General features: G+C 46.7%; 1 protein-coding gene across 1 annotated transcript; it reads left to right on the top strand.

Annotated features, from left to right (window-relative positions):
• The first annotated feature begins 22,412 nt into the window (after positions 1-22,412).
• Positions 22,413-23,306, top strand: LOC123157252 (uncharacterized). The gene has a single exon (XM_044575511.1). The coding sequence runs from the start codon at positions 22,615-22,617 to the stop codon at positions 23,095-23,097; it is 483 nt and encodes a 160-aa protein (XP_044431446.1). The 5' UTR covers positions 22,413-22,614; the 3' UTR covers positions 23,098-23,306.
• The last annotated feature ends 2,332 nt before the right edge of the window (positions 23,307-25,638 follow it).

Below are 25,638 nucleotides of genomic sequence, written 5' to 3'. Positions count from 1 at the left end.
CGTTGATGTTATATGCACGAGTAGAACACAAGTGAGTTGTGGGCGATACAAGTCATACTGCTTACCAGCATGTCATACTTTGGTTCGGTGGTATTGTGAGATGAAGCGGCCCGGACCGACATTACGCGTACGCTTACGCGAGACTGGTTTCACCGTTACGAGCACTTGTGCTTAAAGGTGGCTGGCGGGTGTCTGTCTCTCTCACTTTAGCTGAATCGAGTGTGGCTACGCCCGGTCCTTGCGAAGGTTAAAACAACACTAACTTGACGAACTATCATTGTGGTTTTGATGCGTAGGTAAGAACGGTTCTTGCTTAGCCCGTAGCAGCCACGTAAAATTTGCAACAACAAAGTAGAGGACGTCTAACTTGTTTTTGCAGGGCATGTTGTGATGTGATATGGTCAAGACGTGATGCTATATTTATTGTATGAGATGATCATGTTTTGTAACCAAAGTTATCGGCAACTGGCTGGAGCCATATGGTTGTCGCTTTATTGTATGAAATGCAAACACCCTGTAATTGCTTTACTTTATCTCTAAGCGGTAGCGATAGTCGTAGAAGCAATAGATGGCGTAACGACAACGATGCTACGATGGAGATCAAGGTGTCGCGCCGGTGACGATGGTGATCACGATGGTGCTTCGAAGATGGAGATTACAAGCACAAGATGATGATGGCCATATCATATCACTTATATTGATTGCATGTGATGTTTATCCTTTATGCATCTTATCTTTCTTTGATTGACGGTAGCATTTTAAGATGATCTCTCACTAATTATCAAGAAGTGTTCTCCCTGAGTATGCACTGTTGCGAAAGTTCTTCGTGCTGAGACACCACGTGATGATCGGGTGTGATAGGCTCTACGTTCAAATACAACGGGTGCAAAACAGTTGCACACGCGGAATACTCGGGTTAAACTTGACGAGCCTAGCATATACAGATATGGCCTCGGAACATGGAGACCGAAAGGTCGAGTGTGAATCATATAGTAGATATGATCAACATAATGATGTTCACCATTGAAACTACTCCATCTCACGTGATGATCGGACATGGTTTAGTTGATTTGGATCACGTGATCACTTAGATGACTAGAGAGATGTCTGTCTAAGTGGGAGTTCTTAAGTAATATGATTAATTGAACTTAAATTTATCATGAACTTAGTCCTGGTAGTATTTTGCAAATTATGTTGTAGATCAATAGCTTGCGTTGTTGCTTTCATATGTTTATTTTGATATGTTCCTAGAGAAAATTGTGTTGAAAGATGTTACTAGCAATGACGCGGATTGTATCCTGATCTGAGGTTTATCCTCATTGCTGCACAGAAGAATTATGTCCTTAATGCACCGCTAGGTGACTGACCTATTGCAGGAGCAGATGCAGACGTTATGAACGTTTGGCTAGCTCAATATGATGACTACTTGATAGTTTTGTGCACCATGCTTAACAGCTTAGAATCGGGACTTCAAAGACGTTTTAAACGTCATGGACCATATGAGATGTTCCAGGAATTGAAGTTAATATTTCAAGCAAATACCCGAGTTGAGAGATATGAAGTCTCCAACAAGTTCTATAGCTAAAAGATGGAGGAGAATCGCTCAACTAGTGAGCATGTGCTCAGATTGTCTGGGTACTACAATCGCTTGAATCAAGTGGGAGTTAATCTTCCAGATAAGATAGTGATTGATAGAATTCTCTAGTCACCACCACCAAGTTAGTAGAACTTCGTGATGAACTATAATGCAAGGGATGACGAAAACGATTCCCAAGCTCTTCGTGATGCTGAAATCGATGAAGGTAGAAATCAAGAAAGAGCATCAAGTGTTGATGATTGACAAGACCACTAGTTTCAAGACAAAGGGCAAAGGGAAAGAAAGGGAACTTCAAGCAGAATGGCAAGCAAGTTGCCACTCCCGCGAAGAAGCCCAAAGCTGGACCAAAGCCTGAAACTGAGTGATTATACTGCAAAGGAAATGGTCACTAGAAGCGGAAATGCCTTGAATATTTGGTGGATAAGAAGGATGGCAAAGTGAACAAGGGTATATTTGATATACATGTTATTGATGTGTACCTTACTAGTGTTTATAGTAACCCCTGAGTATTTGATACTTGTTCGGTTGCTAAGATTAGTAACTCGAAACAGGAGTTACAGAATAAACAAAAACTAGTTGAGGGTGAAGTGACGATGTGTGTTGGAAGTGGTTCCAAGATTGATATGATCATCATCGTACACTCCCTATACTTTCGGGATTAGTGTTGAACCTAAATAAATGTTATTTGGTGTTTGCGTTGAGCATGAATATGATTTGATCATGTTTATTGCAATACGGTTATTCATTTAAAATCAGAGAATAATTGTTGTTCTGTTTAAATGAATAAAACCTTTGATGGTCATACACCCAATGAAAATAGTTTGTTGGATCTCGATCGTAGTGATACACATATTCATAATATTGATGCCAAAAGATGCAAAGTTGATAATGATAGTGTAACTTATTTGTGGCACTGCCGTTTGGGTCATATCGGTGTAAAGCGCATGAAGAAACTCCATAAAGATGGATTTTCGGAATCACTTGGTTATGAATCATTTGATGCTTGCGAACCGTGCCTTTTGGGCAAGATGACTAAAACTCCGTTCTCCAGAACAATGGAACAAGCTACTAACTTATTGGAAATAATACATACCGATGTATGCGATCCAATGAGTGTTGATGCTCATGGCAAGTATCGTTATTTTTCTGACCTTCACAAGATGATTTGAGCAGATATGAGTATATCTACTTGATGAAACATAAGTCTAAAATAGTTGAAAGGTTCAGAGAATTTCAGAGTGAAGTGTAAAAATCATCACAACAAGAAAATAAAGTTTCTGCGATCTGATCGCGGAGACGAATATTTGAGTTACGAGTTTGGTCTTCAATTAAAACAATGTGGAATAGTTTCACAGCTCACGCCACCTGGAACACCACAACGTTATGGTGTGTCCGAACGTCGTAACCGCACTTTATTTGGATATGGTGCGATCTATGATGTCTCTTACTAATTTACCATTATCGTTTTGGGGCTATGCATTAGAGACAGCTGCATTCACCTTAAAAGGGCACCATCTAAATCCCTTGAGATGACACCGTATGAACTATGGTTTAGCAGTAAACCTAAGCTGTCGTTTCTTAAAGTTTGGAGTTGCGATGCTTATATGAAAAAGGTTTTCAACCTGATAAGCTCGAACCCAAATAGGAGAAATGTGTCTTCATAGGATACCCAAAAGAGACTATTGGGTACACCTTCTATCAGAGATCTGAGGGCAAGATTTTCGTTGCTAAAATCGGATCCTTTCTAGAGAAGGAGTTTCTCTCGAAAGAAGTGAGTGGGAGGAAAGTAGAACTTGATGAGATAACTATATCTACTCCCTTGTTGGAAAGTAGTTCATCACAAGAACCGGTTCCTGTGGCAACTACACCAACTAGTGAGGAAGCTGATGATATTGATCATGAAACTTCAGATCAAGTTTCTACTGAACCTCGTAGGTCTACCAGAGTAAGATCCACACCAGAGTGGTACAGTAATCCTATTCTGGAAGTCATGTTACTTGACCATGATGAACCTACGAACTATGAGGAAGCGATGATGAGCCCAGATTCCGCAAAATGGCTAGAGGCCATGAAATCTGAGATGGGATCCATGTACGAAAACAAAGTATGGACTTTGGTTGACTTGCCCGATGATCGGCAAGCCATTGAGAATAAATGGATTTTTAAGAAGAAGACTGACGCTGATGGTAATATAACTGTCTATAAAGCTCGACTTGTTGCGAAAGGTTTTCGACAAGTTCAAGGGGTTGACTACGATGAGACTTTCTCACCCGTAGCGATGCTTAAGTCTGTCCGAATCATGTTAGCTATTGCTGCATTTCATGATTATGAAATTTGGCAAATGGATGTCAAAACTGCATTCTTGAATGGATTTCTGGAAGAAGAGTTGTATATGATGCAACCAGAAGGTTTTGTTGATCCAAAAGGTGCTAACAAATGTGCAAGCTCCAGCGATCCATTTATGGACTGGTGCAAGCATCTCGGAGTTGGAATAAACGTTTTGATAGTGTGATCAAAGCATATGGTTTTATACAGACTTTTGGAGAAGCCTGTATTTACAAGAAAGTGAGTGGGAGCTCTGTAGCATTTGTGATTTTACATGTAGATGACATATTATTAATTGGAAATGATATAGAATTTCTGGATAGCATAAAGGGATACTTGAATAAAAGTTTTTCAATGAAAGACCTCGGTGAAGCTGCTTACATATTGGGCATCAAGATCTATAGAGATAGATCAAGACGCTTAATAGGACTTTCACAAAGCACATACCTAGACAAAATTTTGAAAAAGTTCAAAATGGATCAGGCAAAGAAAGGTTTCTTGCCTGTGCTACAAGGTGTGAAGTTGAGTCAAACTCAATGCCCGACCACAGCAGAAGATAGAGAGAAAATGAAAGATGTTCCCTATGCTTCAGCCATAGGCTCTATCATGTATGCAATGCTGTGTACCAGACCTGACGTATGCTTAGCAATAAGCTTGGCAGGAAGGTACCAAAGTAATCTAGGAGTAGATCACTGGACATTGGTCAAAATTATCCTTAGTGGAATAAGGATATGTTTCTCGATAATGGAAGTGATAAAAGAGCTCGTCGTAAAAGTTACAACGATACAAGCTTTTACACCGATCTAGATGACTCTAAGTCTCAATCTGGATACATATTAAAAGTGGGAGCAATTAGCTAGAGTAGCTCCGTGCAAAGCATTGTAGACATAGAATATTTGCAAAATACATACGGCTCTGAATATGACAGACCCGTTGACTAAAGTTCTCTCACAAGCAAAACATGATCATACCTTAGTACTCTTTGGGTGTTAATCACATAGCAATGTGAACTAGATTATTGACTCTAGTAAACCCTTTGGGTGTTGATCACATGACGATGTGAACTATGGGTATTAATCACATACAGATGTGAATATTGGTGCTAAATCACATGGCAATGTGAACTAGATTATTGACTCTAGTGCAAGTGGGAGACTGAAGGAAATATGCCCTAGAGACAATAATAAAGTTATTATTTATTTCCTTATATCATGATAAATGTTTATTATTCATGCTAGAATTGTATTAACCGGAAACATAATACATGTGTGAATACATAGACAAACATAGTGTCACTAGTATGCCTCTACTTGACTAGCTCGTTTATCAAAGATGGTTATGTTTCCTAACCATGGACAAAAGAGTTGTCATTTGATTAACGGGATCACATCATTAGGAGAATGATGTGATTGACATGACCCATTCCGTTAGCCTAGCACTTGATCGTTTAGTATACTGCTATTGCTTTCTTCATGACTTATACATGTTCTTGTAACTATGAGAAATATGCAACTCCCGTTTACCGGAGGAACACTTTGGGTACTACCAAACGTCACAACGTAACTGGGTGATTATAAAGGAGTACTACAGGTGTCTCCGAAGGTACATGTTGAGTTGGCGTATTTCGAGATTAGGTTTTGTCACTCCGATTGTCGGAGAGGTATCTCTGGGCCCTCTCGGTAATGCACATCATTATAAGCCTTGCAAGCAATGTGACCAAATGAGTTGGTTACGGGATGATGCATTACGGAACGAGTAAAGAGACTTGCCGGTAACGAGATTGAACTAGGTATTGGATACCAACGATCAAATCTCGGGCAAGTAACATACCGATGACAAAGGGAACAACGTATGTTGTTATGCGGTTTGACCGATAAAGATCTTCGTAGAATATGTAGGAACCAATATGGGCATCCAGGTCCTGCTATTGGTTATTGACCGAGAATGGTTCTAGGTCATGTCTACATAGTTCTCGAACCCGTAGGGTCTGCACGCTTAACGTTACGATGACAGTTTTATTATGAGTTTATAAGTTTTGATGTACCGAAGTTTTTTCGGAGTCTCGGATGTGATCACGGACATGACGAGGAGTCTCGAAATGGTCGAGACATAAAGATTGATATATTGGAAGCCTATGTTTGGACATCGGAAAGGTTCCAGGTGAAATCGGGATTTTACCGGAACACCGGGGGGTTACCGGAACCCTCCCGGGGGTTAATGGGCCTTAGTGGGCCATGAGGGAGAAGAGGAGGGCCGGCCAGGGCAGGCCGCGTGCCCCCTCCCCCCTAGTCCGAATAGCACAAGGAAGGGGGGGGGGCGACGCCCCCCTCTCCTCTTTCCCCTCCCCCCTTTCCTTCTCCACCAAGGCAAGAGGGGGGAGTCCTACTCCCGGTGGGAGTAGGACTCCTCCAGGCGCACCCCAAGGGGGCCGGCCGCACCTCCCCCTCCCTCCTTTATATACGGGGGCAGGGGGGCACCCCATAACACACAAGTTGATCTACGGATCGTTCCTTAGCCGTGTGCGGTGCCCCCCTCCACCATATTCCACCTCGGTCATATCGTCGCGGAGCTTAGGCGAAGGCCTGCGATGGTAGAGCATCATCATCGTCACCATGCCGTCGTGCTGACGGAACTCATCCCCGAAGCTTTGCTGGATCGGAGCCTGGGGATCGTCATCGAGCTGAACGTGTGCTGAACTCAGAGGTGCCGTACGTTCGGTGCTTGGATCGGTCGGATCGTGAAGACGTACGACTACATCAACCGCGTTGTCATAACGCTTCCGCTTACGGTCTACGAGGGTACATGGACGGACACTCTCCCCTCTCGTTGCTATGCCATCACCATGATCTTGCATGTACGTAGGATTTTTTTTTGAAATTACTACGTTCCCCAACAGGAAGTTCCGGCCACCGGAAGTTCTGGCCAGGTTCCGGACAGGTTCCGGGCTACACAGAGAGTTTGCACCACTCAGTAGTACCCTGGAAGCTGCAGAAACAGGGGACGGTAATTCCGGAGCCCGGAAGTTCCGGCAACCCCGGAAGTTTCGGGCTACGGAAGTTCCAGTCAGGGTCCGGCGAGGTTCCGGGCTACACAGAGAGATTGCACAAAAGTGCAGTTTCTCTGGGTACCCCGGAAGCTTCCCGGACCCTTCCCGGACATTCCGGTCCCCGGAAGTTCCGGCCGTCCCGGAAGTTCCGGCCTGAACAGAAACTTGGCACTGGGATTTTTAGATCAATGTGAGAAGGTAAGTTGATTCCCTGGATGTTTTTATGATGCACCCCCTCTTAATAGTGCGGATGCCCTAAGGACTCAAGAAATAAGAAAACTTTAAGGTACTCTTCTCTTCTTGAGCGCATCGCTTTCCCTTTTTACAATAAGAGAGGAAATAACCATCCATGCTTCACTTTTAGCTTAATCAGGGCTGTTAACACTTAGAGCATGTGGTTAGAAACACAAATGAAGTTGTCATCAATGTCAAAAATACTTTAATGCAATGTTGCACTTTCAATCTCCCCCTTTTTGACATAGATGACAACAATGCTTGAAGGGGTAAACTCATAAAGTGTATACAGACTTAAGCAACTTTAATGATAGGAGAGGTACTCCCCCACAACCCATGCCTTATTTTGAGATTGCATTTGAAATGAAATGACATGGATAGAGGATTCTCCCCCTATAACTGTACATACCCACACAAGAATGATATATCGACATAGAACACTTTACTAACCTTTGTTCTTGATAGCGAGGGTACAGATATAGATATAATCTTAGCCTGATAGATATCTCTTACAATATGAGCAAATAGAATATGACATGTAACCTCCTTGCCATAAGTTTCTCACACACAGATAGATTAATTAACGGCACATAAATAGGTTCAAATAGCAAGTTCAAATTCAAATTCAAATGAAGGCAAATAAAAACAAAGGTTCAAGGAACATCGGTAAATAGGCAGATAAACAAAGATAAAACGATAAGCCCTATCAAGCACCACAACATCTCCCCCTGTTGTCACCTAGATGGCAAAAAGGGAAGATGGAGGAATGCACAAACACCCCCTAGGAGAGGGACGCAGAAGGGTCCTCAGACGACTCTCCAGAAGAATCTGAGCCATGAGGGTGGTGAGAAGAGGCTTCATCGTTGGCTTCAACATCAAACCGAGCAAACTTGGACTGGTACTTCTCAAAAGGAGTCACATGAGACTCGGAGCCGTGAGCAATGTTCATACCAGATGCACGCATACCATCCTTAAGAGCCTTGATGCTCTCCTTCCTAGACTTGTGCTCCTCCCACTACTTTTTATGCATATCTTGTTGAAGACAAAACATGTTCTTGAGAAGACGCCAAATTTTGTGGCTCTTCTTGGACCCGGAGTCACTGGGCTCCCCATGATGAAAAGTATGTGAGCGGGGACGAAGCTCAAAGTGGTGTGGATTTCCAGCATGTAGCTCCTCTTCCTCCTCATCTGCACCCTCATGAGCAGTTGCCTTGCCCTTCTTAACAAGTAAGTTCACACTGAAGTGGCCAGTCAGACGCCGACCCGCAAGTGCCTCTGGAGCAATCTCAGCAATCAAAGCAGTGATATATGGAGCATAGATAGGAACCTTGCGGTTCATTACCACACTATACATCTCATGCCACATAAAGTCCATCACATCAATGGGGCCTTGCTCGGAGTTATGACAGGTGAAGTGAAGAAGGTTGATGAGGTGGCCACGAATCTTGTTCTTGTCACCCACTTTGATCGCAAGGATCTCTCGAAAGATACGGTGCATGATGTCATCGAAAGGCAGAAGATCACCAACAGATCCAACCTTTCCGGACGGAGGATACAAATCAGCCAAGTGAATGGCTTGGAAGACCCCTTTGTTGTGAATCTTGTATCCACGATCAGCAGTAATGTCAGTGTACTCATAGCCCAGAAGAACGGCTAGCACGGAGAACGGAGCAGAGAACTTCTCAGTACCACTCATCCAAGTAAGAGTGCGTTGCATATCAGTCCCAAAATGCACAGTGGCATAGAATTGAGCCACAAGGGGCGGAGACACATCATGTTGAAAGCGCATGAGTGGAAGGAGGTTGAGCTTCACACACATGTTCTGGATCCCCTCAAAGTAAACTGAGTTTGTTGGAGTCTTGTCAAAGTGAGCAATGTTGATACTCTTCTGGATGACACACTTGTTGACGAACTGAGAAAAAATCTCTTCATAGTTGCATTGCTGGAAAAGTGTCCAAAACTTGGAATCAGCCACATGATCACGGTCGTGACGATAGGGATTCACACGGCGCAAAGCAATCCACTCCGGTGTGGGCATTTCCTTCATGGTGACTGGCTCAGGAGGAGGAGGTTGTACATTTTGTGCTTTTGCCTTCTTGGAAGTGGTCTTCCGCTTCTTGGAGTGGGCGGGAACAGGAGGAGGAGATGCACTATCTCCAGCCTCAGCTTCTTCCTCAGGATGGCAGTCAAACATGTTCTCACGCCCCAAAACAACAGCAGTTGTCTTCTTAACCCTAGCTTTGGTTTTTCGTTCATATACCTTGGATGAGTGAGCACGCGAACCGGACCCTCCTGCTACCAGAGATAGAGAATAGCACGGGGATAAAATAAGTACACAAGCCTCAAAAAAAAATCAAAGAATCGCACTGGTCGAAAATTTTGACAGAACTCTGCTTAGGCCGGAAGTTCCGGGGAGGGACGGAAGTTCCGGAAGCCGGAAGTTCCGGGGAACCCGGAAGTTCTGGCCAACGGAAGTACCGGCCCAGCTGGAACACGGAAACCCTAGCGAGGCCGGAATGTCCGGCCTACCCGGAAGTTCCGGGCACCAGCATGGTCGCAAGGTTCCTTCCGAATCTAAGCAGGGGACGGGCATGGATCGACCAAGCGAGAATTGAATGTCATGGAGCACTGCAGATCTAAAGTGGATGCAGGGCTTGAGAGTGTGAAGTTTGTGTTTATCCTAGAACCATAAGCGTAGCCTACAATCCCTAGGTAACTAGAGAGAGCGCAGAGAAGCTTAGGTTACCTTCCTCCATAGAGATGGTGGAGAGGACAGATCCTCTCCAAGCACGATGAAGGGGAAGAAGGGGCCGGAGGTTCCGGGGCCGACAGCTCGCCTGGAAGACGCCTATGGATGAGGGGCGTCGCAGGGAGAGAGAGAGAGAGCAGTGGAACAGAGGAGAAAGGGGGGAAAAGGAACCCCTGGGTTATCTCCTGCCCATGATATGTGCCCACGACCCGCGACGCCCGGAAGTTCTGGGAAATGCCGGAAGTTTCGGGCCCCTCCCCGGAAGTTCCGGGATATCCAGAGAGATTACAGTCTCTCTGAACTCCTGAGAACTAGAGGAAGGGGGTCCGAAAGCTCCCACGACACCACACACCATATCAGCATTTATGTGGAGATGATTTGAAGCTTGTGCACTAAATAAAGATCAGATGGTTTTAAGATGAGAGAGGCTAGGAGCAAAACACAAGAGCAACAACGAGAACACCAAAAAAAAGAAATGAAGATTTTAAGTCCAGCCTCTCTAGGAGAGGGCGGTGGACGAGTCCACCATGTTTGAGTATGTGTGACTTGGCACTGCAAAGATTTTAACCTTGTGCCCAACATCACAACTCCATCATTTAAAGTACTATGTCACAGAGTGATAACATAGTAACTTTGAGAGTGGTTGGTTTATTTATGCATCATATAGGGTGAGATAACTCATGGGTTGAATGTCTCCCCCTAAATACATGCCTACATCTAGACACGACATTATGAAAATGCATGAATGGGTACTAGATTTCACATAATATTGTCAAGCTCCAAGATACCAAGTTCACGCCTAAGTCGACAAAACCTTGCTTCATCCAAGGGTTTAGTAAAGATATCTGCCAGTTGCAAATCTGTACCAATGTGATCAATGTGAATATCACCCTTCTCAACATGATCTCTCAAGAAGTGATATCTAATATCAATGTGCTTGGTGCGGAGATGATCCTTGGGGTTCTCAGCAATGTTGATGGCACTTTCATTATCACATAGAAGAGGCACATGTCTGTAGGTGATACCGTAATCCTTCAAAGTTTGCCTCATCCATAATAACTGAGTTGCACAACTCGCAGAAGCAATGTATTCAGCTTCTGCGGTAGAGAGAGCAATACAATTTTGTTTCTTCGAGGACCAACTTACCAAGGAACGTCCAAGAAACTGACAGGCACCGGAAGTGGACTTACGATCCACTTTGTCTCCGGCCCAATCCGCATCCGTGTACCCAATGAGATCAAACTTAGCATCCTTGGGATACCATAGACCCAACTTTGGGGTGTGAACAAGGTATCTAAGAATATGCTTAACCGCCTTATGATGACTTTCCCTAGGGGAAGCTTGAAATCTAGCACACATGCATACACTAAACATGATGTCTGGTCTAGATGCACAAAGGTAAAGCAATGAACCAATCGTAGAGCGGTATTTAGAGGGATCGAAAGGGATACCGTTTGTGTCTTCAGTGAGTGTTATTTTGGTTGGCATTGGTGTCTTACATGGACTAGCATCAGACATACCAAACTTTTCTAGGATATCCTTGAGGTATTTTGCTTGAGACAAGAAAATTCCTTCTTGAAATTGTTGAATTTGAAACCCGAGGAAGAACTTCAAATCCGCATTGAGTGACATTTCAAAGTTCTTGGTCATTGAAGCCGCAAACTTCTTGCACAAATGAATGTTAGGAGAACCAAAAATGATATCATCTACATAGATTTGGCATAAGATCAAATCACCCTTATCCCTCTTAGTAAAAAGAGTGGGATCAATCACCCCTCTCACAAAACCATCATCGAGTAGAAACTTCTTTAAATGATCATACCAAGCACGAGGTGCTTGTTTGAGGCCATACAAAGCCTTATGAAATTTGTACACATAGTCTTTGTGATCGGGATCAACGAACCCAGGTGGTTGTGACACATATACTTCCTCTTGTAGAGGACCGTTGAGGAAAGCACTCTTCACATCCATTTGATGTAATGTAAAACCATTGAAAGCAGCATAAGCAAGTAAGATGTGAATGGATTCAAGACGGGCAACTGGGGCAAAGGTCTCACCAAAGTCCAAACCTTCAACTTGTGAGTACCCTTGTGCCACTAACCTTGCCTTGTTGCGGATGATTACACCATTCTCATCTTGTTTGTTCTTGAAAATCCATTTTGTTCCAATGATGTTGTGCTCAGTAGATGGCCTCTTGACTAATGACCACACTTGGTTGCGTTCAAAACTGTTCAACTCTTCTTGCATAGCAACTAGCCAATCGTTGTCCATTAATGCATCTTGTACCTTGAGGGGCTCAATACTACACACAAACGAGAAGTGAGCACAAAAGTTTGTCAAATGTTTACGAGTGACTCTACCTTCCGATATGCCGGTGAGAATTTTGTCAATATCAACACGACCGGCTACTCGAGGCATAATGGAGGTAAGGGTTTCACGAGGTTCAACTTCATGTCCATCATCTACATCCTGAACATATGGATCATTAATGTGTGGAGGAAGATCTTCTTGTTCATATTGCATTTGTTGAGGTTCATCATCAATGATTGGACTTTCTTGTTCTTGTTCTTGAAGATTATCATGAAGAGGAACTTGATCATCCTCTTCAACTTGGGCTAAGGGTGTCGGTTGGACAATAGGAGCTTGTGGTGTTATGGATGTTGAAGCAGTTTGATGATGTGTGAGACTTCCATCTTCTTCTTCATCATCATGAGGTTCTTGTTCCATAGGAAGAAGTGCACCAACACCCATGGTCAAAATGTCTTGAGAAGAATCTTCTTCACCTACATCACTTAGATCAACTTGCTCCCCATGGGAGCCATTAAATTCATCAAACACCACGTCACAAGTTTCTACAACACATCCATTGGATTTGTTGTAGACTCTATAGGCGTGGGAGTTTGATCCATAGCCAACAAATATACCCTCAATCGTTTTGGATTGGAATTTTCCTAACCGTTCTCTTTTGTTGAGGATGAAACATTTGCACCCAAATACACGAAAGTACTTGACATTTGGCTTGTTTCCTGTTAGAAGCTCATATGGAGTCTTTTCCAATATAGTGCGGAGGAAAAGCCGGTTTGATGCATGGCATGCAGTGTTGACAGCTTCGGCCCAAAAACTATGTGGTGACTTGTATTCATCCAACATGGACCTTGCCATCTCCACAAGGGTGCGGTTCTTCCTTTCGGCTACACCATTTTGCTGAGGAGTGTATGGAGCTGAATATTGATGCTCAATCCCTTCATCACTAAGGAATTCTTACAAGGTGTAGTTTTTGAACTCAGATCCATTATCACTTCTTATTGCCAAGATTTCTTTGTCAAACTTTCGTTGTGCTTGCTTGGCAAAGTCAATGAAGGTGATCTTCGTCTCGTCCTTGGACTTGAGGAAAAACACCCATGTATATCTTGAGTAGTCATCAACAATGACAAGTCCATACTTTTTCCCACCAAGACTATCCCATGAAGGAGGCCCAAAGAGATCCACATGAAGGAGCTCCAAAGGCCTTGAAGTAGACACAATATTCTTGGGTGGGTGCTTTGATTGATGTTGCTTCCCGGCTATACATGCACTACACACACGATCTTTCTCAAAAGAGACATTTGTTAGTCCAAGGATGTGATTACCCTTTAAGAGATCTTGAAGATTCCTCATGCCGACATGGGCTAGCCGGCGATGCCATAGCCACCCCTTGTCGGCCTTGGCCATTAGACAAGTTGCATGGAATGTGCTCTCTTTCGAGAAATCAACCGTGTAAAGGTTGCCATCCAACTCTCCAACAAAGGCCACTTCGAGAGTATCTCTCTTAAAGACTTTCACATTCGTTAGTCCAAATAGTGTATCATAACCAATAGAAGCCAATTGACGAACAGAAAGCAAATGATATTTAAGGGATTGGACAAGCATGACATTTGCAAGAGACATGTCATTTATGATAGCCACCTTCCCCAACCCAAGTACCTGTCCTTTTGATCCTCCACCAAACATAATGCTCATAAATGGTTGAATAGCTTCCATGAAATCGTAGAGCAATTTGCTATCTCCGGTCATATGATTTGTACATCCACTATCAATCACCCATTTTACTCCACCGGAGAAGGCAACCTACACACAATTATTACTTGGTTAGAGGCACCCATTTTGCAATGGGACCTCTCAAGTTAGTCACAAGGGTCTTAGGGACCCAAATAGCATAAAACCGAAATGCATTTCGAGGACCAACAAATTTTGCAAAGACTTCTCCATCCTTAGTTTTCCGAAGTACATAGGAAGGAGGCATGAACTCTTTAGGCTTGTTGAGAGTGGGCATGCCCCTTGTGGCCTTCCCACTCACAACCTTACCTTTCTCCTTGTGCCCTTCTCTTACAAAAGTTTCGTTTAGAGGAGTTGTGCACTTTTGGGAGGACGTCTTCTTCTTACTTGTGCTAGGGTCAAACCCAAGTCCCTCTTTGGCAAACACCTCATTGTGTTGACTCAAAATCTCATCAAGATTCTTTTGCCCTTGAGCACATGTCATGAGACCTTTCTCAATTTGAGCCTTGAGAAAACGATTTTCCTCAAGAATAGATGCTAGATCACTACTAGAGTTAGTAGCACAAGCACCAACATTTATAATAGGGGAAGAGTAAGCCTTGGCTAAAGTTTCAAGATAAGTAAGTTTGAGCGTCTCAAAACTCTTTCTAAGAACGGTGAGCTCTCCTTCCTTAGTCTTGAGGGATACGGATAGAAGCTCACAATCCTTAGAGAAGCATGAGACTTCACAAGCTTGCTTTTATCATTCATTAACTCTTCACAAGAGTCAATAGCCTTTTTCAAGGAGGCAAGATCATTAGTGTGAACATCAATGTTTGCACCAATTTTTAAGCATAGTTCATCATTTCGTGCTTCCTCATATTGGACTTTCCGCTCAAGGATTTCACACTTTTCCTTTTCCTCGGTGAAGAGGGTTTCGAGTTCCTTAATGGTGATGATGTGCTTACTCACCATCTCCATAAGCATACGAAACATAGTGAGTTTCTTTCCTTTGAGGGAGCACATGAACTTATTAAGTTTAGCAATCATAGGATCATCTAGATCATCATCCTCATAGCTATCCTCCACATCAAGGTACTCATCACTAGGAGTAGAAGGTGTGAAAAGAGGAGGATTTGATCGTGGAGTTACCTTGACCTTGTCAGAAGAGCTTTGGTCCTCTCCTTCTTCAACCATGGCCTTTGCCATTAGGCACTTGTGAGCGTTGCCCTTGTAATCTTTCATGTAGTTGTAGGTGACCACGTCACCACTCTTGTTTATGAACCTCAACGTGTTTTGAGAGTCTTGAGAAACTCCGGCAACACCACTAACATCATCCGGATCAGATTCTTCTTGAGCAACCATTGCCTTTCCATCTCTCTTCTTGAGCTTGGAGTTCAAAGGATTTGGCAACTTCTTCTTGGGAAAGATCTTGGGAAACCTTGGTTTATCTTCTCTCTTCTCATAAGGGCACTCGTTGGAGAAGTGACTGGTTTCTTCACAGTTGTAGCATTTCCTCACTTTCTTCTTTTGAAATCTTCCCTTGAATTTTCCGGCGCTAAAATTCTTGACAAAAAGAGCCATGTCTTCATACGAAGGGCCCTCGTCGGAGTCAATCTCATTACCATCTTCATCCTCATCATCTTCTTCTTCTTCTTCTTCACTTTGCTCATCTTCACATACTTGCTTGGCCTTCAATGCAAGATTGATTTTTGATGATGGGGAACCATGCGTGGCAAGATGTTTTGTGGCATTGGCCTTTGACTCTTCAAATAGTTGGAAGGTGGATATGATGTCATCTGTAGTCATTTCCTTGAAGGTATGGTGTTGTCTTATGTCCCACACCATTTGATGATGATATGGAGCAAGAGCATGAAGCAACTTATCCACAAGAAACCTCTTAGTCATATTGAATCCATGTTGAGTCTTGTCACACTCACATGACTCAATATCCGCAGTGAGAGTCATGAGACGCTCAAGGAGTTGATTGGGGGTTTCACCTTTTTCCATACAAAATTTTTGCAATTGCCCCTTGGCAATTTTATATTGAGCACTCCGGAGGGTAGAAGTGCCAGTCCTGGATCGTATAATACTTTCCCATAGTTCCTTGGCACTTTTGATGTGTATGAACGGTCTCCTTTGCTTTTCATCCATACCTCTCCTTATACACATGATTGCCGTGTCATTGAGGTTCTTGTCATATATTTCTCTTGGTGTGGGGTTCTTTGGATCAACCACATGATAGCCATACTCTATAATCTCCAGCATCTCATCGTTTCCATGTCGAAGATGATCCTGCATAGCAACTTTCCACAATGCAAAATCGGCAGTAGCAGTAAGTAAAGGAGGTTTGCCTTGAGGGTTATATCTTGGTTTCTCAACCTGAGGTCTTGCATAAAGCCAAGGAACACTGGTGTGTTCATTGCTAGGAGGTTGTTGACCAAGTGATGAAGTAGGCACAGTTGGCCTCGGACTCACACCACTTGAGTGTGGTGCAAGCACCGCGGACAACGTGGCTAATCTCAGTTGGACCAAGGCCTCAAGAGAAGCATCATGCTCCTCTTTTTGCTTAGCAAGGGCCCGTTCTAGATCCTGAGACGTAAAGGACTTGACTTCAGAAGAAGCCTCGCCTTTATCCTTAGGATCTACAACTAGGGGAGTTCCATCTGGATTCATCTCGCTCTAGGGCGGTTAAGCCACAAGAATAGAGCACGAGGCTCTGATACCAATTGAAAGGATCGAGATGGACCTAGAGGGGGGTGAATAGGTACAATTACAAATTTTAATTATTACTAAGCAATTTTAGGCAATAATGCGGAAAATGAAAGTGAGCCTAACAATTGCAAGTATGATACTAATGAGCTAAGCAAGATAATCAAGTGACACAAATATATGAGTAAGCAAGCACAAGATGAGATAAGTAAGTGCTCAGCGACAAGTAACCACAAGTAGAGAGTTAGGGTTAGGAATAACCGCAACTCCGAGAGACGAGGATGTAAGCCGATGTTCACTTCCTTGGAGGGAAGCTACGTCACAGTTTAGAGAGGTGGATGTTACCACGAAGGCACACCAACGCCACGAAGGCTCACCCTATTCTCTCCTTGAGACAACACCACGAAGGCGTTTCTCAACCACTAGTGGTAGACCTTGGGGTGGTCTCCAAACCCTCATAAACTTTCCGGGGGAAATCACAATGGTCGATTCCTCGCCGGAGCACTCCTACCGCCTAGGAGTCTCCAACCTCCAAGAGTAACAAGAAGCACCACAAAAACAAGGGGGAATCAACTTTCGCTTTGGTGAATGTGTAGATCGAGAACTTCTCCTACGCTTCCCAAAAGATCAAGAGCTTTGGTTGGCTAGGAAGGGAGATCTCCAAGAAATCGAGGTCTGAAAATGGAGGTGAGAGAAATGGAGTCGTCAACCCCTTTGTGAGGAAGAAGAAGACTATTTATAGGTGGGGATGAAATCTGGCCGTTGGAGGCAGATTTCTGCGTAGCCCGGAAGTTCCGGACACAGACGGAAGTTCCGGCCACCGGAAGTTCCGGCCAGGTTCCGGACAGGTTTCGGGCTACACAGAGAGTTTGCACCACTCAGTAGTACCCCGGAAGCTGCAGAAACAGGGGACGGAAATTCCGGAGCCCGGAAGTTCCGGCAGCCCCGGAAGTTTCGGGCTACGGAAGTTCCGGTCAGGGTCAGGCGAGGTTCCGGGCTACACAGAGAGATTGCACAAAAGTGCAGTTTCTCTGGGTACCCCGGAAGCTTCCCGGACCCTTCCCGGACATTCCGGCCGTCCCGGAAGTTCCGGCCTGAACAGAAACTTGGCACTGGGATTTTTAGATCAATGTGAGAAGGTAAGTTGATTCCCTGGATGTTTTTATGATGCACCCCCTCTTAATAGTGCGGATGCCCTAAGGACTCAAGAAATAAGAAAACTTTAAGGTACTCTTCTCTTCTTGAGCGCACCGCTTTCCCTTTTTACAATAAGAGAGGAAATAACCATCCATGCTTCACTTTTAGCTTAATCGGGGCTGTTAACACTTAGAGCATGTGGTTAGAAACACAAATGAAGTTGTCATCAATGTCAAAAATACTTTAATGCAATGTTGCACTTTCAGGGGGCGTGACCGAGCCCAGGTTTGAGCCATATTGGTTCGGGATGGAAAGCGCCAGCTCCATGGACCTCCCCGCCAGAGGCAACTCCAACGAAGGAAACGACGCCCGATTCACCGCCCCGCCCTTGTCATTGATGCCTAGCTTCTCCCACGCCGCCGTGTCAATGGAATCATCCCCCATGCTAGCATCAGCCTCCTTGTCTTCGTCCCTGGTGCCGTCACGCCCCGCCCCGTCCGGACCCTTGCCGTGGTTTGGAGAAGGAGGATTTGGGACTGGCAAGGCGGGCGCCGTGAGTTGCTCCGGGGGGAGCTCGGGCTCGATGTTGATGTTGAAGGCCTCTCCATTGAACCAGATCTGAACCAGTCCGTGCAGCTTGCGGGGGCTGCGGCAGGCGAAATGCATGCGAATTGGCCCCGGGCGGATGAGAGACTCCTCATCAATCTGCAGGGGACGGCCGAGCATGGTGGTAGCCGCCATGAGCAGGTCAGAGCGCCTCTGCTTGGGTGGGACGCCTCCCAGTTTGACCCACACCTCTGGCATCGCCAATCCTTTGGGAGCTTCGAGAACCGCATCATGAATATCCACCATGAGGTTGTTGAGAGAGAGGAAAAGTTTGCCGCTTCGCGTTGCAATCCTGAGCATCGCCGGATCCGGGAAAACCACCGAGAATGCCCCGCCCTCCATTGGTGAGATCTGCCAGTCCCACTCGCCCTCAAAAAGATGTGGCAGCTCCACTTGGAGGATCTCGAGCGTGAGCGCGCCGGAAGGCATGGAGAGCACTGCCGCATTGGCCCCCAGCTGGATCTGTGGCTCCTCCCTCGAATCCTCCGGGTACTGGAGGCAGAAGAAACCTTCGCCAGAGATGGCGTGCCCCATGGTTTGGAGGAGCAGAGGCTTGCCGCGGGTCGGGCACTGCGCCGACGTGTGCCCCTCCTTGGTGCACACCATGCACAGGGGCTTGAAGGTGCACAGGTTCTGGTAGTGGCCTGTGCGACCGCATCTGAAGCACTTCGGGCCGTCGGCTTCCTCAATTGGGATTGGTTCCTCCTCCGTGCCCTTGGACGAGCCCGGCGCCTCAGATATGGGCGGGAGGGGCGTCTTGGAGGCCGCCGCCCCCGCAGGCTTGGATTTCTTCTTTGCATGAGATTCGCCACCCCGCTCGCCGCCCGACGCAGGCTGCAACCCCTTGAGCTTGAGCTCGAGGCCGCGTTGCTTGTACTCCGCCTTCTTCTTCTTCTTTCTTTCCTGCTCCTTGAGCCACCACGCGGGCGGCGGCCCCCAGCCACCTTCGTCGTCGGCCCGACCACGGTTGCGGTCCCACGGCGGCTCCATGGGAGGCTTTTCCCCACAGCGGTCCTGCTTGGAGCCCATCGCCACTACTTCCGCAAAGGAGCGCCGCAATGGAGGAGGGAGAGGAGCGGGTGAGAGGAAGCGGGCGGAATGACCGAAGCGCCGCACCTCCGCAGCGGTGGCTGGGAAACCTAGCGAGGGGGTTAGGGTTCCGCGAGGAATCCAGAGCCATTTATATGGCCACACGGGGCTGGGCGATATGGGCTGGATTGCCTCCTGTGGGCCGGGCTGGGCCCGAAAAACGGCCGCAATTCCCTGCGCCCCAGGCACATCCGGAGACTGGACTCCAGCCCACTGCTGCCCCGCAGATGGGCCGGTCACCGCCCTAGTGGGCTGGCCCATCCGAGCCACATGCGCTTCCGCCCCAACCCTAGGGCGCACCACTCCCAGCGCCGACTGCGCCGCCACCGCCGCCACGGGGAACGCCGGCGCCGGACGAGGCAGGTCCAGTGCGTGCTGCAGGAGCAGCCCCGCATCAGCCACGGCAAGGGTGCCACGTCCCTCGCGTCCCCATGAAGAGCACGGCGCCCTGCGCACGGCCGTTGCGACCCGCCTCGGGCCACGGCCACCGAGCGCAAAAGCACGCCGGCTCCCGGCCTTGAGAGAGCCCCCAAACTCCTCGGCCCGCGACACGAAGTCGCCAATGGAGCAGGCCGCACGGCCGCCCGCCCCAGACTCCCCTTCGCTGTTAATCTCCGCCTCCTCATCACCATCCGACTCGTCCTCCGCCAGAGCCCAAAAGCGGCTCCCCGACCACTTTGCCACGCCCATGGTGGGCGCGGCCGCCCGTCGGGGAGCAGGGGAGCGAGTCGTCGACCAGCCCCCCGCTAGGCCTCCCGCCGAGCCCGGAGCGCCGACGCCGTGGTCGTCGGGGGCGAGGCCCTGCGCAGAAACGCCGCCACCATCGCTAGAGACGACCGCGTCGCCTGTCCGTACAGGAGCCGTTGGGTCCATCCTTCCTTCGACCTGATGAGAGATTTGTTGTTTGAAAAAAAAGCTACGCAACAGGCTGAAGCTACTCATCGGGAGGAAGAGATAGGAAGCCTAATGGACCTACAGCCTACAGGAGCACATGGTGGAGTTGGAGATTTTGGATCTTTTTGATCTTCACGGTTTAGTGCACGCAGGAAGGCTTATGTGGTGGATTTTTTGGCTTTATTTCTTTATACACATGATGTGTACTGGGATGATAGCGAGAGGATTTGTGGTGCGCGCGGTGAGGATGGCGACGTGCGTATAAGGCTTGGAGGAGTTTGGAGCGCGCCGTGACAGGATGCAAACACAGGGCGTCAAGGCAATGCACAGATGTGCGGGCGGACACGACGCGGGGTGAAGCATGGTTGAAGTTGAATAATTTCGGTTGGGTCGGACTGGACTATCTGATAGACCGACGGGGATGTCGGTCAAAGTAGAAGACAGCGGTGATTTCAGCGACAACGACATAGGAGCGCCCATAGTCTAGCCTTGGGGATGTAGCCATATTGGTGAACCTCGTTAACAAATTTCGGTATCGTGCTTGTGGGATTGCTTGGTCCTTGATAGATCAACGGAGCGCCTCGGATTTATTCTAATAGGGAGAAGGGGCGAAATGACCAGGGAGGCGGAAATCCGACCAGGGTGAACTGACCCATACCCACCATGCCATGTCAGCCCCTTTATTCTGTCTACCTACTCGCCACGTCATAAGCTAAAACCGAAAACAGCCCAAAATTGGATCAAAACCAGCTTAGGGGAAGATTTACCCGGTTTTGAGGATTTTAGGGTGTAAATTGTATCAAATTAGAGTTTTTTTAGACTGACAGGAGGGCAAGAAACACCCCCCCGGCTCCATCATCTTCATTGAAAACGCGAAACCAGATACACAGAGACCAGCCTTCTATCGAAGGTTTCAGAAACTACACCGCGCTAAGAGTTCTATCTGCAAAGCAGAAAAGAAAAAGGAGCCAACAGCTTAAAAGGGTTCAAGGTGCAACTTATTACAAGCCTCAAGGTTTTATACCAGGGCTAAGAGCATTACTAGTAGAACCCTCAAACCCTCAAATCCTCACTAGCGTTTTAAGGGTCCAAAAATGGTCTTTTTGTGCACTTTTACGGGTTGAAAAACAGGGGCAAAGATTAGAACCCCCAAACCCAACCCTTATAACAGAATATTCCCCATGAACGATATTGTCGTTGCGGGCATACCGTCGAGCACCTCGTGCACGACAGCCGGAGGGCAGCGCGGGGGCAGAGGGCGGATGGCGGGGCGGGCGCGGGTGGAGGGCAGTGGCCAGGGGGTGGAAGGCGGAGGCGGAGGGCGCGGGGGCGGGAGGCGGAGGGCGTGGGAGCGGGCACGGGCCGAAGGGCGGGGGCGGCGGGTCGAGGCGGAGGGCGCGGAGTCGGAGGGGCGCGGGAGGAGGAGAGGCCGGGGGGCAGGAGGCGGAGGTGGCGGGCGGGAGGCGGAGGCGGCGGGCGGGCGCACGGGAGTAGAAGCCGGCGGGGCGGCAGGCGGCGCGGGCGGCGGGACGGATGGCGATGGCCGGGGGCGGGGCGAGCGCGGCCGCGGCCGGGAGGAGGTGGAGGAGTGGCCGGCGGCTGGGGGCGGGCGGGTGCGGGAGGTCGACGGGGCGGCCGGCGGCGGCGGGGGCGACTAGCAGCGCCGGACGCGGGCGTGGGCGCGGGCGCGGGAGTTGGCGCGAAGATAACCGCCAAGTGAGGGTTGGGGTAGGTTTTGCTCCCCAACCCTTACTTCTGAGGGTTGGGAGTGGGTTTGAGGGTTGGACCCTTAAAAAAATTTAAGGGTTTAAGGGTTAAGGGGTTCTAGTCTACGCGATTTTTTGCTCGCAAACTGTAAAAAAGCAGTTATTTATAAGGGTTTGAGGGTTTGAGGGTTCTGCTAGTAATGCTCTAAGTTGCTCGCATCAAAACAAAAACCGCGTTCCAGATGAGAGATTCACGCAACGAGCGAGCTAGTGAGAAGAAAAATAAGATGGGGGCCCAGCCCAGGGAACGGGTATGACGAGGCCGGTCCGGAGACGAGACCGACTCCGAGCCGAGGCAGCTAGGGTTGGCCTGGCTCCCGTTCCTGATCAGATCCAGCTGAGAGAAATCCCCACTAGCTCCGCCGCCTCCCGTTCCTGATCAGATCCAGCTACGGGAGGCGAGGAAAGAGGCAAGGCAAATCCAAAATCCCTCGGCGTCGAGAAGATGCAGTTTCTCAGCTACGGGAGCTTGTCGCCCACGCCCATCACCGCGACCCAGGCGGAGTTGGAGGCGGAGGCGATTCTCAAGGGCAAGGCGGAGGCGGACATCATCAAGGCCAAGTCGGAGGTGGAGAAGGAGGAGGTGTCCCTCAAGGACACGGCGGTGGAGGAGACGGCGTTCATCGTCAAGGCCAAGGCGGAGGAGGAGGCGGTGATGGGACTGAAGGGCGCCGATGCGACCTCGGACTCGGAGGTGGAGGACTTGTACGACAACTGCCCCTACGACTCAGACGATGATCCAGACACCGTGTGCGCCAAGCTCGCTGCATGGTACGAGGAGCAGGTCAGGAAGCGGCATGCTCGCCTTCCCTGGTTGAAGTATGACTCCGCCGCCGATATCCTCAAGATGCATGGGGAGGCTTCCGCTTTGTACAACGGGCAGCAGCCCGTGGCTGATGATGGGGTTGCTCCAGTGGTACCAGTCTGAGAACCAGAGACGAAGGAGGTCACCAAAGCTATCCATGTAGTTATGTATCTATATCTGTAGTTGATCCTGTGAACATCTATGTTATCCATGCACCTAGATGTGTGCTCTCATTATTGTTAAGTTATTAGCCACCCATGGATCAATGTCATGTGCGACTGATAATTTATCTTATGTAATCTGCTAGTGTTCATCATTTGGGTCTCCGATCATATGTGAGTGTTTCTCGTGCCATGTGATTGTTTCTGAGCTCCTCTGTGCCTACTGGTTGGATTGTGTCAAACACAAAACACTAAATCGTGAGAACTTCATTCATGCACCTCTTTGGTGGTGCTGCTGCGTAATCAGGATTTACCTAGGCTCTATTTCTTAGAGTGGGGCTGAGGTGATTCTAGCATTTTGGTTGTTCAGGCTTCTTGCTTTGTGTATATTGCATATGAACCAAAATTTTCCTTTGCCCATCACATTTCTCTTCTCATGATTAGATTCATCTCCCCTTTATCAACATCCTTTGTTCATTGTCAGTCTGTTTGAACATCTAGCTTGCTCTTGCCTACATATCGACACAAATTGAGATCAATGCAAATCGCGTTTGTACCAAAACTAATTGTAACTTATCTAGTGAAATTTCATTCACCTAATGATACTTAATTCTCCATTTAAACCATTTTCGATCTGCATATCCCTTGAAAATAGTATGCCTGTATAGGGTTTATATTCGATATGAACAGTGGAGAAGTTGGTGACATTTTGCAGGCTTTGATGGTAAACTGATCCTTTATCAAGTTCATGCATTTTCCAAACTTCACCGAATCGTCACAAATATTTAGTTTATTTCATCAGTTTTCTCTAGTTGCATTGGTATGCCCTCCTGTCATGCCGTGCTTGTCGTTTACTTATTTTTACTAGAGTACTCTTTTTACTATCCTTCTCTCTGAGTTGTGGAGAAAAGCCAAATCTGCACATATTATTAAGATCTTCCTTACCGGACAGAATTAGGAAAATTCTCTTTGTTATATATGATGTGAGGTGAACATGTTGCAGTCCCATGGTTCATCTCATTTTATTCAACATTAGCTGACAAATTTGTATTTTCATCATAAAAGAGTTTGTTTTATGCTATAGCATGTCCCGTGATTGCTCCACGCCGCCTTGCGCCTGTGCTGGCAGCTCAAACGTGATGGAACTGATGGCGTAAGGACGCCACTGACGGGATCGTTTGGTCAAGGTGAGTTTGGATTATTTTCCCTGCCACCCTTGTCCTTGCAGTGACAAGTACGTGTTAGCTGAGAACTTGATCCTGCTAATCTAATGACATAAGCCATTCTATTGCAAACCTGGACCTTATTTCGGAGCCACTAAATCTATGGCATGGCTGACTTGATTTTATTGGTCCCCTATCTAAGAAATTTAGAATGAATCATATTGTTTGGCTTACCAGTTTCATAAGGCTCAATGAACTTGCCAAGTATTTGGTTTACCAAGATTTCATAAATGGTTTCATCTAGATTGTATCCTGCATAAATTAGTTTGTAACCTGAATGCTAAAAAGAGGTAAAATAACCGGTCCCAACATTCGTCTAGGTTGAAGGTTTCCGAAAACCAAGTTCTTCTGCTGAAAAATGAACATATGCTACTACAATATTCTGAAATTCATGGTTTAAGTTTTATTTAATTGGTGGTACTGGAGTACATGTGCTTTTCTAAATAAAATCCTGAAGTGAAATCAAAATTTGGATCGTAAAGTGCAGTCATTTATATTTGATAAAGACCGGAGTGCAGTCTTGGATGCGGCCGCTGAGACTCCAGACCACTTGGTTGGTGCGGGCTTTGGGGCAAAGTTTAAACGAGGATGCTATTTTTAATGCATGCATGTTATGTTCTATACGTGCTTGCATGTTGCGGCAGTGAATCCTCGTGGGAGGTTAGCAGCTAGACAGATTGATATGTTTCTTCTATCCCTACAGTTGCTAGAGCTCAGTCTGAGGAAGATGCTGCTATGCAAGAAGTTGTTGAAGGGGCTGATCTAGGATATGTGGGTGACGATACTCTGGTTTCCAGTGAAGAGTCTTTAAGCCCCTCTCCTTGTGTGGAGGCTGTTTGTGTCTTCTCAAAAGATGTTGGGAAAAGTAAGTTCCTAGTATGCAATCTTGTTAAGCAACTGGAATTATGTATCATCATATAAATTATGTGAAGCCTCTTCTCCCATGATCTGTCATATAAATTATATCACCATCTCTAAGCAACTGGAATTATGTATCTTGATATTCAATGTGATATGACCATGTATGTTTGCCACACATTGCACTCTCAGAAAATCATAAGCTTGTTACTTCTATTGAGCTGAAAAGATTCCATGGATATTTGTAGAGTTTGGTATGTACTCCCTCTGTAAAGAAGTACTAAACGCTCTTATATTTCTTTACAGAGGGAATATTTACTATTTGCAGACTAAAATATGAAATAGTTCCAGAGCAACCATTTGCTCAAATGTCTATATTGCCCTTTATACATTTTGTGAGGGGCGTTGTACCGAAGTAGGAC

This window comes from Triticum aestivum, chromosome 7B (genome assembly GCF_018294505.1).
Source record: "Triticum aestivum cultivar Chinese Spring chromosome 7B, IWGSC CS RefSeq v2.1, whole genome shotgun sequence".
Classification (NCBI taxonomy): Eukaryota; Viridiplantae; Streptophyta; class Magnoliopsida; order Poales; family Poaceae; genus Triticum; species Triticum aestivum.
The sequence above is the reverse complement of the archived record's forward strand: the minus strand, read 5'-3'. Positions and strand labels throughout refer to the sequence as shown.